The sequence below is a fragment of the Ascaphus truei genome, chromosome 2 (assembly GCF_040206685.1).
Source record: "Ascaphus truei isolate aAscTru1 chromosome 2, aAscTru1.hap1, whole genome shotgun sequence".
Lineage (NCBI taxonomy): Eukaryota > Metazoa > Chordata > Amphibia > Anura > Ascaphidae > Ascaphus > Ascaphus truei.
The window spans coordinates 412,545,947-412,562,676 of NC_134484.1; the positions used below are offsets into that span (position 1 = coordinate 412,545,947).

At 40.6% G+C, this 16,730-nt stretch overlaps 1 protein-coding gene across 3 annotated transcripts in view; it reads right to left on the reverse strand.

The window, feature by feature from the left end:
• Positions 1–6,050: 6,050 nt before the first annotated feature.
• TRDMT1 (tRNA aspartic acid methyltransferase 1) overlaps positions 6,051–16,730 on the reverse strand; it is a 66,930-nt gene continuing 56,250 nt past the window's right edge. For all 3 annotated transcript variants that reach the window (XM_075587496.1, XM_075587497.1, XM_075587499.1), the window contains exons 6-11: positions 16,441–16,510; positions 15,495–15,578; positions 13,184–13,542; positions 11,227–11,284; positions 9,381–9,510; positions 6,051–6,332 (exon numbers count right to left, since the gene is read on the reverse strand). In XM_075587496.1, the coding sequence (XP_075443611.1) occupies positions 6,226–6,332; positions 9,381–9,510; positions 11,227–11,284; positions 13,184–13,542; positions 15,495–15,578; positions 16,441–16,510 (808 nt within the window). In that variant the 3' untranslated portion in view covers positions 6,051–6,225. The remainder of the gene's footprint in view (positions 6,333–9,380; positions 9,511–11,226; positions 11,285–13,183; positions 13,543–15,494; positions 15,579–16,440; positions 16,511–16,730) is intronic.

Here is a 16,730-nt window from a genome sequence, read left to right on the forward strand (position 1 = left end):
CAATTATATATATAGAAATACCGTAGTGTATTTTGTTACGTTTGTATATTTTCTGTTAATGGTATTTGTAATGTAATTCTAGTGTCCCTTTCTAGGTATCTCTGAAGCAGGGGTGTCCTTTGGGCCTGGCCTGCTGGTGGCTCTTGGGGACGGAAGTTGGTCACCCCTGGTATATTCTGATTAGTCTGTTTTTATAATACGTGTAATTCAAATAACTTTGCTATGAGTAGACGGTGGGGCTGCTTTAACACTTTTCGGTGGCTAAGCAAACAAATGTACGTTTGCCAAGTTGTTGCTTTGCACAAAATGTCAAGGCCTCCCATCGAATGAAAGCAAAAAACAAACAAACAGGGCTCACGCAAAGAAAGTCTTCCGTCTACATATACTGTACAAGATCTGAAATATACCATTTCTATCCTGAAGAACGAGGACGTTAGGTGTAGATTGCATCATCATCAATGGATTACTAACTTCTGTAATCCACTTTTGCTGTAAGGAAACATTTGAACATATTTCCATATTTATCCTATCAATATTAATTGGTAAACATTAAAGCAGTATTACTACACATAAGAAGTAGTATATAAATCTGTGATGTTTGATGAAGACGGATATTATTCGTGTAACTTACTTTTTAAGACAAATATGTAATACTGTCTATTCTACATTTCTACATATAAAAGAGTTCCCTAAAAGATCAAACTGAAAAAAAGAAACATTATATTTCAGGACCCTATCATTCCCCACATTACCTAGTATATACACCTTTCTTGATTTAGCATGCAACAGTTTTTTGGGGGGTGAGGGGGCGGTTGTTCTTTTTCTTTTTTTTTCCTTTCTCTCTTGGTACTAATATTAGTATTAAAGAGGCAGTCCAAGCGGCACTTACCAAAAAAATATATATATATATATATTTTTTTAAACTTACATTTTATTGAAAATCGGAAACAATACATACACATATCATTACATCACATTTTCTGGGTTAAAATAAGGCGGGAAGGGGCCTGGTTACTTGTGTTTGATTGATCCAACCTCGATTAACTCTGCACGGTCACGTCTCCTCCCTTCTAATAGAAACATCAGATAAATCCATCCAGTAGCCAGCCTGAACTGTCACCTCAAAGGAGAACGCATCTGCAACTATCATAGCAGAATAGACAGCGGTGTGTCTGATTGAGCTAACCGTGGCTACTAAACTTTCTGAAATTTTGTGCCGGTATCATTGATCAGGCTCGTTAGTTACATATTTTTATGTTTTAATATATGCAGCCTTTGATTGCCTTTATTTAAAACTAAGCTGCCAATCGATTTGTTATTCCCTGATCGATCAGCAAATATCCTGCTTCCCAGGGTTAACTAAATAGCTGCCTTTCTGTTTTAATCAATTCTTTCATCAGTGTAACTCAACAGCTACAATGTAATCTTATACCTGTATACAAGGTAACGTTATCTATTGGTTCAGTTTGCAACTCAAACTGGTGGGAATATTGGCCACAAATTATCACAAACAGGAAAGTGTTGCAAAGATCTTGCACTGCTGGAGAAGTGGGGTAAAGCCTGCTATAGAGATCAAAGGATGCTCAGTATATTAAAACGAATTAAAATGGCATTACGGGTTGAATGTCTAAAAAAATGTAGTATTATCTAATACTACAGAACTGATTTATTTCAAATAAAAACATGTAAGAAATTGTTTGGATTGCTTCTCTAATTACCCCTGTAAGCTCCTTTGCTTTACCTTTTGGTCTGAGCGTGAGTATCAGTGCTCCCTATATAGGGGCACTTCTATGTCTTCCCAAACTATATGCAACAACTATTACATCAACTGGGACTTTTTGTCATTCTCCTAAAGATAACATGGTAATAAAACACAAAGTGGCAGGGTAAAGCAAAACAAAATGTGAACCTTCCTCAAGTTGAAACCCGAGCAACTCAAAGCCTACGTAAAAAAAAAAACAGCTACAGTAGGTACACCATGGTCTTTCCCATTTGATTTGCTTTAATGCACAGGACTAAGTCCTAAATCCGTGAGGCTAAGAATGTAATTAATGTTTAGCCTATAGCGATTTGGTTGTGCAAGGTAGCTGACATGCACATAGACATTTACAGTATAATCTAGTTCACTGGTGCTTATGACATCTTTGTTTAAATACTTGCTCTCTTCTGTCGTAATTCACTAAGTTACGATGAGAAGTTTCAGCAATTGATCCAGTGTAAACTGCCATTGAAAAACACACCCCTACAAATCCTCCTCACACATTCTCTTTCTATCCATGCTTCTCCTCCTTGCTTCAGGGAACCTGCTCCTGGATTTGGCTAAGCTAGCCATTTATAAGACCAGGAAGCAGTGTTTGGAGTGGGAGGTCCCAACAAACATCGTGGCCATGTTCCGGACGCTGGTGCACTCCCGTATCCAGGCAGAGTACACGTACGCCGAGTCCACTGGGACGGTTTCAGAGTTTGGCCCCAGTGGACGCCAGGCGGGGTGCTCTGCTCGGTAACCCATTTGGATTTTTTAACATTAGCTCCCATATTTTAATGCACATTATTTTAATTTACTGTTGCACTTGATACCGGTTTATTTAATTTTTTTGTTAGTCTGGTATTTTTTTCTCACTGCGTCCTTTAAGGACCAGTGAGTTACCTGTTGCTTTGCTGGCCAATCAGAACTACCAGTTTAAATAGTCCTCCTTGCTTCAGGGGATATCTCTCCCAATCCTGGTCCCTTCATTATTTCACATGCTCTCGTCCTCGCCTCCCACATGCAACTTCTGGTATCAACCCCTCTAATCTCATACCCATCCCCTGCCACACTCCCTCCTCTCTCCCTTTCTCCTGTGCCCTTTCCAATGCTCGCTCCCTTTCTAACAAGTTCCTCTCTGTGCATGACTTCTTTTTCTCTCATTCTCTGCTCCTCTTTGCTATAACAGAGACTTGGCTCACTCAGTCTGACTGCTCTGGAAGCTGCCCTCTCTTATGGTGGCCTTTCTTTCTCCCACACTCCACACCTGATGGCAGGGGTGGATTCATGGGGCTACTGCTCTTCTCTATCTGCCGCCTCTTTTGAGGCTCACAATGTCCAGATTTTCTCTCCTCTCCCTGTCCACGTGGCAGTCATCTATCACCCACCCACTTCTACTCACACCCCTTCTGTCTTTCTCACTTTGAATCTTGGGTCTCTTTCTTTCTCTCCTCAGACTCCCCTGTCCTTCTCCTTGGGGACTTCAACTGCCACATTGATGACCCAACTCTCCCTTGGGATTCCCGCTTTCTCTCTCTATCCTCTTCTTTTGACCTTCAACAGTGGACTGCAGCCACCACCCACAAGAAGGGCCACTACCTAGATCTGGTTTTCACTAAAATTTTCTCTCTCTGATTTCTCCATTTCCCCCTTTCCTCTCCGACCATCATCTCATCTCATATTCTCTCTCACTTCTCCCCTTCCATCTCTACCCCTCGTTTCAGCAGAGACTTGCGCTCAATTAACCTACCAGCTTTTGATTCCACTTTACGCTCCTCCCTCTCCTCTCTCAGTTCTGCTCCAGCCCCTGACAACATCAGGAACTACAACTTTGCCCTGTTCTCCTCTCTTGATCTACATGCCCTGCTTTCTCTGCCTAAATTCCCACACGCGCATGCTGCGCTCCTTCCACTGCGCCTCTGGAGGAAATCTCACAATCTTGCAGACTTCCTTCCCTACAAATTTATGCTATCCTGTTTCAACTCTGCCCTCTCTCAAGCTCAACAAACCTACTTTTCCTCACTAATCAACATGTACAAGTCGAATTCACGCTGACTCTTCTGTCTTTGACTCCCTACTCAGACCACCCTCTGCTGCCTCTTCTTCTTCCTCCATCTCACCTCAGGACTTTGCTGACTTTCAAGGAAAAGGTGGAATCCATAAGTCAAGACACCCCCTCTGTATCCCCCTCCCACCATCTTCCTAACGCTCCTCCTGCCTTCTGGACTCTCTTTCCGCTGTCACAGAGGAGGATGTGTTGTTGATGATCTACTCTTCTCCCTCTACCACCTGTTCTCTTGACCGATTCCCTCCCATCTCCTAAAACCTCTTGTTCCTACTATAATCACTACGCTCACACACATTTAACTCCTCCCTCTACTCTGGTACCTTTCCCTCTTCCTTCAAACATGCAAGTTATACCATTACTCAAAAACAGCAAGCTTGACCCTACCTTTCTTTCTAACTATCGGCCTGTCTCCCTCCTGCCTTTTGCCTCTAAACTCGATGCACATCTTTTATTCTCTCGCTTGCTCCATTTTCTCAAACACCTACTCTCTTCTAGACCCTCTACAATCTGGCTTCTGCCCTGCTCACTCCAGTGTAACAGTTCTCACTAAAATAATTAATGACCTCTATGCTGCCAAAGACAGGGGTCATTACACTCTGCTCATACTACTCGACCTCTCTGCAGCATTTGATACTGTGGACCACACTCTTCTTCTTCACATTCTCCATACTCTTGGTATTCATAACAAAGCTTTATCCTGGATCTCCACTTACCTCTCCCATCGTACTTTCAGTGTCTCTTTTGCCAACACCTCCTCTACATAGTTACATAGTAGATGAGGTTGAAAAAAGACGTACGTCCATCAAGTTCAACCTATGCTAAATTTAGACAACAGATACTTTATTCTATATATATACTTACTTATTGGTCTCTTTTGCCAACACCTCCTCCTCTAATGGTCTCATTGTGGGGTATGCCAGCGCCATCTTGGGACCTCCTTCTTTTCTCTTTACACTCTCTCTCTGGTGACCAATCACCCTAATATCACCCTAATGCTAATGACACACAAATGTACTTTGCAACCCCTGACCTTACACCTGCTGTACAGACTAAAGTTTCTGAATGGCTCTCTGCTATATCATCCTGGATGGCCCTCCGCCGACTTAAATTTAACATGGTAAAAACAGAGCTCCCCCATACTTTCTCCCAAACCAAGCCCTACTACCTCCTTCTACATTGTACTTCCAACACTAATCATTCACCAGTAGCCCAAGCATGCTGCCTAGGGGTAACACTCAACTCCTTGAGAAAGCGCTGTTGAAGCGTGAAACGCGTGGGAGGAGAGTTTTCCCTGTTCTGTCCCTAGTATGTCCTTTGTTTTTTAACATGTAACTCAATTAAAAAAAAATATATTACTTGGTGAGCTGTTGGTGCCTTTTCACTGGGTAATTGTCGAACCAATCTACCTACATCTACTATTTGACATGAAGTTCTGTACAAGATTACATCACTGATTTATGTAAGTACATGTACAATTTTGTGGTATTGTGTAATCTCAACAATTAGACTAAAATGACTGGATCAAATATCAAAAAGACAAAGCATGGATTCATACTTTTAAATGAATTGAAACTCAAGGACTTATTGCTACTTACTGCAAGTGGGCTCCACATTTAAAAAGATAACACAAATAAAAAGAGAAAATAAGTCAAGTTTGAGGGATGTCGAACAATGTTTACAATCTCAATGCAGCTTGCCTGCTGCCGACGCACATGTGATATGTAATTGCTTAAAGAGAGTGGTTACTATTCAGTTGGTTTATATCAGGGGTGGCCAACATCAGTTCTCAAGAGCTACCAACAGGTCAGGTTTTCAGCAGAGGTGGCTCAGTCGTGTGTTGTCACAGTGTGTTCAACAAGAAAAACTATTACATATGTGGACATGCTAGTTATTCCTCGTAGCAGGACTATTATATTTTTGGAGCGTTATATAGTGCTTTTTCTAACAGCTGTCAGAAGCATCATTCATAAGTATTGACTAATTCATACCCCTTAAGTTCTTCTATCCTATTGCACTTAATCAATCTTTTTTAATAATGTTTAGCACCTATATGCAGAATCACGCATGAAGTCTGGTCATGTCAGTCTTCACGGTTTGACCAAAATGACCATTTGTCCAAGAGTCCACACAACTTGCACTTTAATTGTAATCTATGACGTTACATTATAGGAAATGTAAGCAGTTTGTCAGCAATTCCAACTTCAAGATATATTTGTATGAAATATAAACCAGTTACAATTGAAATGAAACAAAAGTTTTATTGTAAAAGTTGATGAAGTGGCATTAAATAAACATAATCCTTTATATGTCGATATTCTAATGTTTGTGTATACATTTAAAAAACATTGTGTTGGTGCTTGTGGCCTCACAGGCTATTATTATATATTTAGTAATATGGTGTTTTCCATTTGTCTCAATGCAACTGAAGTAGAATAGTGATGAGATTGGCTACAACATGTACATTAAGACTGTTCCCAAGAAGTCGATAGCGTTGCTTTGTTGTTATCTTGTCAGGAAAACCTAAAAGAGAAAAAAGATAACTCATTTTTGAATGATATCTTCTAATTACATTTTCTGAATTGAAACAGTAAAATTATGAGTAGTAATGTACTGGGCACTGGGTAATTACCCGGTACCCAATGCTTTTTTAGCTACCGGACACTACCCGGACCCGGCAACAGCGGGCTGGGCCCGGCACCAGTTGGAACCGGCGCCGGGTAATATCAGAGTAGCTGAAAATACTTCATCACTTACCTGCAGCCGGTGACGGAAGATGAGGAAGACCGGTGAGGAAGACCGCGGTGGCATCTGGGAGCAGCAACAGAAGTCTGTGTTCAGCCGGCAGGAGCAGCAGGAATACGGCACTCAGCTGATACCAGTGGGAGCCGGGGAACCATGTGACAAGAGCAGGAGCGTTCCTATTGGGCAGCCGGGGAGGAGCCGGCTGTGTGCTGTATTCCTGCTGCTCCCGCCGGCTGAACACATACTTCTGTTGCTGCCACCGCCACCAGGACCTCTGCTGCTGCTCCCAGATGTCGCTGCGGTCTTCCTCACCCTGCAGGTATGTGCCGTCCAGGTAACCGGGTACCCAGCCGGGTAAAATTATTCATTTTGCCCGGGTACCCGGGTTTCAGAAAACCTAGGACCCGGTACAACACTAATTAGGAGTGCAACTGCAAATAGTGTGTCCCTCCAACAAATACTTCCTAAAGTTATTTCACATAACAGTGTGTGTGTGTGTGTGTGTGTGATGTATGTATGTATGTATGTATGTGTGTGTGATGTATGTACACACACACATATACACACACACGAGCAGGAGCTTCCAAAGTTGCTCCCCACAATGCTTTGAATCCACACTGGCAAGGTATTGTGGGGCGTGACTTTGGAAGTTCCTGCAGTGATTGACCGCTGTACCACATATGCTGCCTGCACACGTTGAGGTGCAGTTTGGGGCCTTATTAACACGTGTTCCCCTCGCAAGCTCAGGGCAGACTATTTCCTGGGGATCGGTCAAACCGTTTTGTTAGCAATCATCTGATGAGGAGTAGGCAATAAGATTTTTTTTCATATGGGGTTCGCGGAATAAATATTTTCTATCAAGGGGTGCATGATGTAAAAAAGGTTGGAAGCCACTGTCTTAGACTACCAAGGACCATTAAGCAGCAGTAAGCTGTAAAACACATTGTAGCCAATGACTTGAATTTAAGGCACAGTATGTCCCATTTACTTGAATATATGGCACCCTGTGATCCATTCAAGTAGTCAATATGGCTCTTAGTTTATTAATATGTTAATAAGGCCCCAAACTACACCTCAACGTGTGCAGGCAGCATGCGTGGTACAGCGCGTCAATCACTGCAGGAACTTCCAAAGTCACGCACCACAATACCTTGCCAGTGTGGATTCAAAGCATTGTGGTGAGCAACTTTGGAAGCTCCTGCTTCTGTGGACAGCTATACAACCCTTGCCAAGGTACAGTTTAGGGCCTTACTAAGTGCGCAGTCCCCACACAGGCTCAGGAACCAACTCAGTTTTTGTTAGCAATATTATACCATTGCGAGCTCTCTTTGTTTCATTTCTCGGGGCACCACCCATTGAGGAACATCTGAACACTGACATTTATCCAGAGTTTTTCGTGTGAAGATCTGTAAAGGGCTCCTATCAGAGAGAGAGAAGGATCTCTGATCCGCGTCTTATGTATAATCTAATCTGTGAGTGAGACCATTAACACTTGATAAATAGGGTCTATCCTTTACTGGCTACACCATATTATTTTATTTTTTCCTTTACATATATTGCACTACGTGAGTTACCAGCGCTCCCCCTACCAGGAAGACGGAATTCTACAACTTTGGACCTGTGAACAGTTCAAAATAAGGGTGTACAGCAGCTTTTCTTCACTATATAATAAATCACTTTGTTAATCACTATTTGGTGGGAGGTTATAATACATTATCACTTATTTGAAGAATATTTATTTTAGTATTATACAATTATTGGTGATATACATTATGTATTTGTGATTATCACTTTTTCACTGCACTTTATAGAAACGCCCAGTTCCTTTCTCCTTTTCTGTATTCAGGAACCAACTGCCTTGGATCCGCAATTACATATCTTTTGGGGAATCCTACAAGTTCACGATACCCATGTTGGAAATCACTGGTCTAAGACAGGAGGCGCAATCTTTTTTCTCTACGCCCCCCCCTACCGGTTGTCCCCCTCTCTGCGCGCCCCCCCCCCCTCTTACATCGGCGGCATGATGTCTCATTGCCATGGCAACATGACCCCGCGGCGTCATTTGACCCCGCGTTGCCATGGCGACACGTCTCCAGAAGCCGTCTTAGCCAAGGTAAGTGCAGTCTACAGAAGCCTTCGTCGCTTCCCCGGCACTTAAATTAAGTGCCTTCGGGAAGCGCATGGGACCTCTGTAAACCCCGCGCCCCGCGCAGACAGACAATCCCCCAGTTTGCGCACCGCTTGTCTAAGATATATTTTGCAAAAGGACTGGTGAGCAGATCGGATAACAGCTATGCCTAGATTTATTAAACAGAAACTGAACACACGTTATGGCTACCCGTAGTAACCCCAACCACGATAACTCTAACATTAAAGACGAGGAGCCCTACCTTTTTAAATACATTGATAAGTCTGGACTGCAGTGGGGAAGCGTTTGGCTCCTCACCAGTACATTTAGACCCTCCTCCAAAGTAATAAACCTGGTAATCATATCCTTAAATGTGAAGCAGATCTTTAGCCAGAGGAGTATATTCCTGGCTTAGATGTGACTGGTAACTCCTCCCTAATTCCTCCTATACCACCTCTCAAAATCACTACTGCCCAAAGAGACAAAATAGTTGCAAAATACTTTTATACACGGACATAACTAGACATTTTTAAATGCTCTTCATTGCATAGTATTATTTATAGCATAAAGGCAACCTAACTTCTCTGGTACATTTTTTCTAATGAGATGAGGGTTCATAAGATGAATAATTGCAGTCATCGTACCAACAAATGATAGACATATTGCAGCTATGCATGGTATTGTCCTTGTACACATACCGAACTCTGGTGGGAATCCATGAAGATTAGCGATTTCTCTAGGAGTAAAATACCGCATTTTTAGCGTTGACAATTTTTCAAGTTTTTCCTCTTCAGACAAAGTTTCCAACGATTTATACACTGAGCCAATCTACGTTAAAAACAAACATAAATAAATGCAAGCTTTAAAAGGAGAAAAAATAGTTTGTATACTAATTGGGTACATTTCAAATCAAAGGCGTAAGTTAGATGTTCAATACTGTGCAATTTAGCAGAAACACCGGCTGCTGAGTCACGCCATTGATTTCACAATGACTGGGCAGAGTAATATGTCAACAGATTCCCAATAAACGTATCCAGCCCAACAAGCAGAAACAGTGTTTGTGAAAATCCCGGAGACATTTTTTCGCTTGGGTGAACATTTTCCCCAACCACTTAATAGGACAGCCATTGTCCAAGAGCAATAAAGCATCCAGTAACACAGACAGGCGCTGGCTGCCAACACTCTTCAAACATAAACCTCAACATTTTTCTCCATTTATGTAGGGTCATTTTGTTAAGATAAATTAATCTTTATCAGGTAGTCATGCACTACATCAAAGATCTCTGGCACGTGGGTTATTTACATTAGAGCAGTGAAATTGCTTTAATACTATAATTCCACGACAGAAATTAGTTTTGTAATTGTTCTCATGCAAAGTTGCCCTGACAATCTGTACTTCATTTGAAGCCTGTTCTACAACATTGCAACACAGAGCAGCACAGGGCTTTAAAGTGGTGCCAAGCGTCTGTTATTAACTTAAACTGGATTAACCACTTCAATTCTGCTTGGGTTTGAACATGTAAATTACTAAGAGAGCACATGGCTTTTTTTTTGTGTGTTATTTAAATAGTAGAAACTATCGCTCACTGCTGCAAATAACTAATAACTCTCCAATTATGCCGTATACGTATTTATTTTAACCCTTTGAGTACAGAAGACATGTTGGCATTTCTGGTGCTAATAATGCTGAAACCACAATAACAATGTTCTTCAGAAAAAAGTTGACTAATGTGATTTTTTTTCCCCAGCGGTACACATTTAGAAATGTAGTTATTTTCTCACATATTAAAGATATTTCAGTTCAATAGTCAAGTGAAAATGAACTTGCAAAAATCATTCAAGGTCACACTTACACAATCTATATATCATTAAAGCTTAAATATCGAAGCATAGTACTGTACTTGTAATTAAGTGTAGAAAAACAGGAAATGGTGACAACACATCCAACAGTAAAAATAAAAATATGCTTTCCTGAATTCAGCATGGCATAACATTTTATGGAATATATTTTATTAATGCATATATTCTAAAACACTTGGAATAACACGGCTCTTATTTCAGTGGTGTCCACTATGTAGCAAGTTTTCAAAGCCTTCTCCCTCAGCAGCAATCATATGAAAATAACCATGGGGAAAACACAAAACCCCAGAAAAAGTGTGGGATCAACCACATCCAAGATTAGGAGAGGGGACCCTGCACTCTAAGTCCATGTGAGGATAACGCTCTCCAAAACTACCCAGGACCTGAAAATCCTGATGTTGGTACCGTCCCAAAGCTGGAGATTTAAAAGCCACAGACTACATGGATTTCTGGGAACTGGTGGTTAATGCCCTCCCCTCTATAAGTTTTTTTTAAAAGGAGGCACCGCTCTGTTACCCTTAAATATTTTGAGATGCGACTGAAGACACCCCACCCCCCTGACCCTTTGATGAAGTAACAGTGATGTTATGCAGCACCTCAGTGGGACCTTTTGGTCAGTAACAGATTAGGTCATGCAGCCCCTCAAAGAGTTCATAATAAAAATTGAAAGAAAAAGTATCAAACCTCCACATCTGTAGCTGTCTGAAGAACAGAGCCTGTGCCTTCTACATAGTGCCCATATCTAAAAACAAAATAGACAAAGCCGTAAATACGATTAATAACTCATCTAGAACAATTCTGGTTACATATTTTTTTCTCTACCATATTGTCATAAGATTGTATGTACTGTATGTATGAAAAAACATTTTAAACTAGTTTAGCCCCAACCAAGCAGCCTATAATGCTTTGCTATATTGGTGGATTGCAAAAAAATAACCTGTTTTATTGCGGAAACAGCCTTAACAGGCTAACACGGCACCTGCCCCTATACCCTCATTTCCATGGTTCTATTAAAATGAGGGCTCATTAGATGTAGGTAATATCGTGGGCAGTATTTTTGTCTCATTTGTGATTTTAATGCAAAATGTAGAAAATCATGTCACTACTTCAACCACTGTGTGTAATAACCTTTTATATACAACAACAACAAATTAAAAATCAATAGCAAAAATAATCATGGAATCAAAAATGTTCCAAATAATGATGGCTTGTATTGAAAGCAGTTCTCTAGACTATAGAAGAAAGGTTTCTATTCAGTAAGCGGTGAAGCAGTCTTCTCATTGTTTGGAGAGCTTTAGGCCCCATTATTTTGCATGGGCGGATATGTTCCCGAGCAAGGGGAAGACGTCTTCACATTGAATAGAGGCCAAAGACTATAATTGGTGGAATTTCTACACTTTGCATTTTCTATATACTGGAAATAGGTTTTAAGTTTATTGTAGATGTATAGCATTGACATATAAATATATTCAGAGGGGAGATGTTCTCAATTCTATGGTCATCCACAAGGTTAGTCTGTTTTTTACGTATTATATATTATATATATATCTCTATCTATCTATCCCCCCATACATATAAAAACAAAACAATACATATAAAACCCACCCAAATCAACCTCATACAGATGATACCCATTAAGGTTGAAACATGTCTGTGAGTAGTTTGACTTGCTTTGCATCTAGATCCATGCTGTGCTTAAAAGCTGTGTGAACAGCATTGCATTTGCTTATATGGGCTCCATGTGAATGGATATTCCAGGCAAAAGGTGACACATTGTGTGCTCATTTGCATGTCATTTCCCAGAATCCCTTGCTGCAGTGGGAGCACTGTATGCTAGGTGATAATGGTTGAAAGGCAGGGTTGCAGACCTGTCTAAGACATGTGAATGTGCTCACAAGTGATAGTCTTTATTGGCTATATGCTAACGGTGGAGGTTTTTTGTTGCCTTTTTCACCCACCATAATTTAAAATGTATAGTGAGAGTGTGAGAGACAGTGTGAGTGTTTTGTATGTTTTTGGGGGTGGGGATTTTTTGTATATATTTGGGGGTGGAAAGTTTTTTGCATTGGGGGTGAGGTTTTTGGGTATATTTTGTGGGGGGAATTGTATGAGGGGGGAGGGAATGAGTGTGAGGAGGGGGATTGAGTGAAAGTGGGGTAATTGACGGAGGGGGGTAGAGTGAGAGGAGAGAGGGGGTGAGTGAGGAAAAGAGGAAGTAAGAGTGAGACGCAGGGGAGATAAATACATGTGAGCTGTGGGGCAGGGATTGAGTGAGAGTGGGGTAATTGATGGAGGGGGGGAGAGCGAGAGGTGAGAACTGTAGTCCTGAGCCCCTGGAAATCTGTCTGCGACCACACACACACACACACACACACACACACACACACACACACACACACACACACACTAAACATGTTTACCATTCTTTGTGTGTGTCTTTAATGAAGGTGTACTGGAAGTCTACCTTTGTGAATACACATACTGTATCGCTGCCACTGGTGTCTCTTCTCAATAAATCAGCTATTGCCCTGATTAATTACAGTACAATTTGGACTTGAACCAAAAACAAATCTAAACTAGTGTCTATAACTTAAAAAGCAGCACTAACAATGAGAGTTTGAATGGCGTTTTACACACTCACCCCTTTGTGAAGCAAGTTGATCTTCTGCATGTGGGTTTAACAATGTCCAGAATTAATGCATATCGCAGTAAGGACTTTGGGGGAAGGAAATATTGGCTTGGTCCCTCAATATTTTCCTCAAGAAACTCTTCTAGCATTCGAATACAGATATCATTGTTCTGACTTTGTTTTCTCTTCAGGTCTTTGGCGGTCTCCAGCTTGAAAAGGAAAGTCCTTTGTGGGCATTGTTCGGTGCCACAGGGAGTAGAGCTTATCGTATTGTTCTGATCTACATCTGCTTGCAAGTTTCCTTCCAAACATTGTGCAGTGCTGGAGCAGTCTGATTCCAATGAATGGATCATTGGAAACTCTTCAAGTATCTAACATGAAACACAATGAGAGATGCCTTATTGATAACTCTTCACAAAAAAAATGTAAAATAAAATGACATTGCGGGCTATGTATCAAGGCAAAAGTGGGGCCACGTTAGATACATTATGAGGTTATACATGTTAGATCACATATTTAACACACATATTTTAACACAGATTTTGTGTATTCTTAACTTGTGTTTTATTTACTTAGGGATTCCTGTAACACATTTTTAACATTTTCTATTCGGTTATCTGTGCTTTGTTTAGCCATTATATTCTATTGCACTTGGTGCTGTCCACATGTTTTTTTTTCTCTTCCCCTTTTCATTCCAGCCTATTGCTATTATTTAATCTAGTATTTGGTCAATGGGGAGCATTAAAGCGTATTATTATTTTAATTATGTTTATTTCTATATTGAATGTGTTTATTCTTGTCATTAATTAATTTTAATAAGAACATCTAAAATCTTGTTTCATTTTAGCAAGCATTATTAAAGTTTTTTTGTGTGCAATTATGTCTATTAGTACATCATTATGTTTTAATATATTGTTCAATGGCTCTCCCTGCCTAGAGTCCACTTTTATGTTGTGCATGATGTTATATGTCTCACAAGCTGTATTATTATACATCTCTAAGTTTTTTATGACAATTTATTCAAATCACTCATATCAACCCACAAAGGGTAGAAATTGAATGATTAATGAATCAATTAAAACAATTAGGTTTGGACTATATATGGGGTGGATGATCACCCCATTCTTTTCCCCCTGATGATGTCGTAGTTACTCTAGAGATGAAACGCATAGGGCTATTGCCATTGGACTATTTACCAGGAACCTGTTGCACTGCGATTGCGGTAGAGAGCTGTGGAACCAGGAGAACGCTAATCGCTGTGCCGGGGGACCGTTGTGTGGACGCATATTATCAGAGGTACCCAGATATACAGTTGTAGCACTCCAACAATATAAACATATCAAATATACAAGGGGTAAAAGTGCTTAAGGCTGGTGAGAAATTCTAAGTCTTCCCATTTCCTTATATTGACTATGTGAGAAAAACACTCCTGCCTCTCTAGAAAAAAAAATAATACTATAAAACCGTTTGTCTGCTGTTCACCGGTGCTAGACATATTTATTTGAAATCTACCTGTTATAAAACAATTTTTTTTTAAATGTATTCTTACACTGCACTGGGCACAAATTGAAGATAACGGCACAATTTACCTCTGCCCTAAAGAGCGCTTAATGTAAAGCAAAAGCCACAAACACTTAATGCTAATGTGATATTTATGGTTACCTCCAATAAGTGACCTCCATCTTTAAATTCCTTTGAAAAAAAAAGTGCCGTTACCTTTCATGAGACGGTACCGGCGCCTAATAAGTCCAATTAGGTAATAGTCCTGGAATTCCAGATGGAATGGTTCAAGTCCCAGAGTGATGATTTAGCAATTTTTCAATCTTAGGGTGACCAGATGTAGCTCTGTATGAGGGGAAGGAACTGCAGTGAGTCCCTCCCTAAGATTGAAAAATTGCCAAATTATCACTCTGGGACTTAACCATTCCATCTGGAATTCCAGGACTATTACCTAATTGGACTTATTAGGCGCCGGTATCTCTTTTTTGTCTTTGCATTTCTTCTGATTGTACTATCAGGATTCCACCAGGCGGCCTAGCACCCCAATAAGGGCTCACCCTCATATAGGGTTCATTGTTTATTATTAGATCATTAGCGCTAATTCTACATCACCTTTTTTCCTTTTCATGAGATGGTGTTTCACCGATAAGCAATGCACAGATACAATCTATTTCTGTGGTGCAAGTACAACACGGCAGACAACGGATCGCAACAAACCAAATACATCAACAAAGGACAGAGATCTGTACTCTGTAATCAGTTCTTGCTGGTCAAACGGGTGCATATAATGCAGGTACATAAAACTGGAGGTTTGGGCACTTACTTTATTGGTGGTCTGGAAAGCAAACGGTTCCTTTTGAAGCTTTGCGATCAGAAAGTACCGCAGTCTTGAATTTGGAATGCCAAGCTAGTAAAGTAAAAACACACGTGTGCAGTATAAGCATGTGCTCCAGCTGAACACGCAATGAAAACCGGAAATGAGGAGCAGACTCATGCGCTGGGACGTGTAGTTGGAAACACCAGAATACACAATATTTTTCAGTGTGTTCGATATTTGTTTATTCACTGTGAATTTTGGGGGCTGTTTACAAAGAAAATTTCTCAGTGCGGAGTGCGGGAACAAAGAAAGAAACGTTCAATTTGCAGCTCTTTGCCTCAGTGTATTAAAGAACGTTGCTGCGTCTTTGACCTGTGTCCACCAGATTGTGATGGGAGCCATTAACCAGCACACATAATAATGAAATTATTTGAAAATTAAAACAACCAACCCCCCCCAAAAAGTATAGTTTGTATGGCAAGAGTGGGGAATTAAGCACAGGTTTTTTTACTGTAAAAGTTCCTTTGAAATATTTGCTAATATTCTAACTTTTTATTTTTTTTATTTTTACATTTAAAAACCTGCTAAGCCAAGTTAGAGAAATTTGCCCGTGTCACTCATTGTGGCTCAGGCTCCTGGATTTGAACCTGCACATTATGATTTGACGTTATAAAGAATCGCACTAGAGACAAAAAAAAATGTGCGCTCCTACAAAAAAGGAGTGAACCTATTGGCCTAAAAGTTTGGTTTCAAGTGCATGAAACTTAAAAAGTACAAATGTCAATACCTGGGGCTTGTTCTACATAAGCCAAAGGGGACGACCTTGCCGAAATTTCCCAAGGAGTTCCACTGGGAATTTCAGCCAAAACCAGCCCGATCGGCCCTTTTGGCTATTACAGAATAAACCTCAGACCCAAAACAAAAATTCTACAAATTAAATCTCTTTACTTACACATGGTGGGGACAGCAGCAACTCTTGGTACCTAAAACCGCACTTTTCCAATGTTGTAACCATGGCTTCTCTATAAAAAGAAAGGAACGAATGCAAACAAATGTTTCAATAGCACAGAGCATCACAGCGCTACAGGTATCCAAATAAATAATGCAACTCACAAAGCTGAAAGTACCGGCACTAAAAAGCAGGTACAAGCGCAAGATGCGTTGGGTGGGTGGGGGAATTGGATGCAAAGATACAGCTAAACCCCGTTATAACGCGGGTCTCGGGGTCCACCCCGAGACCAC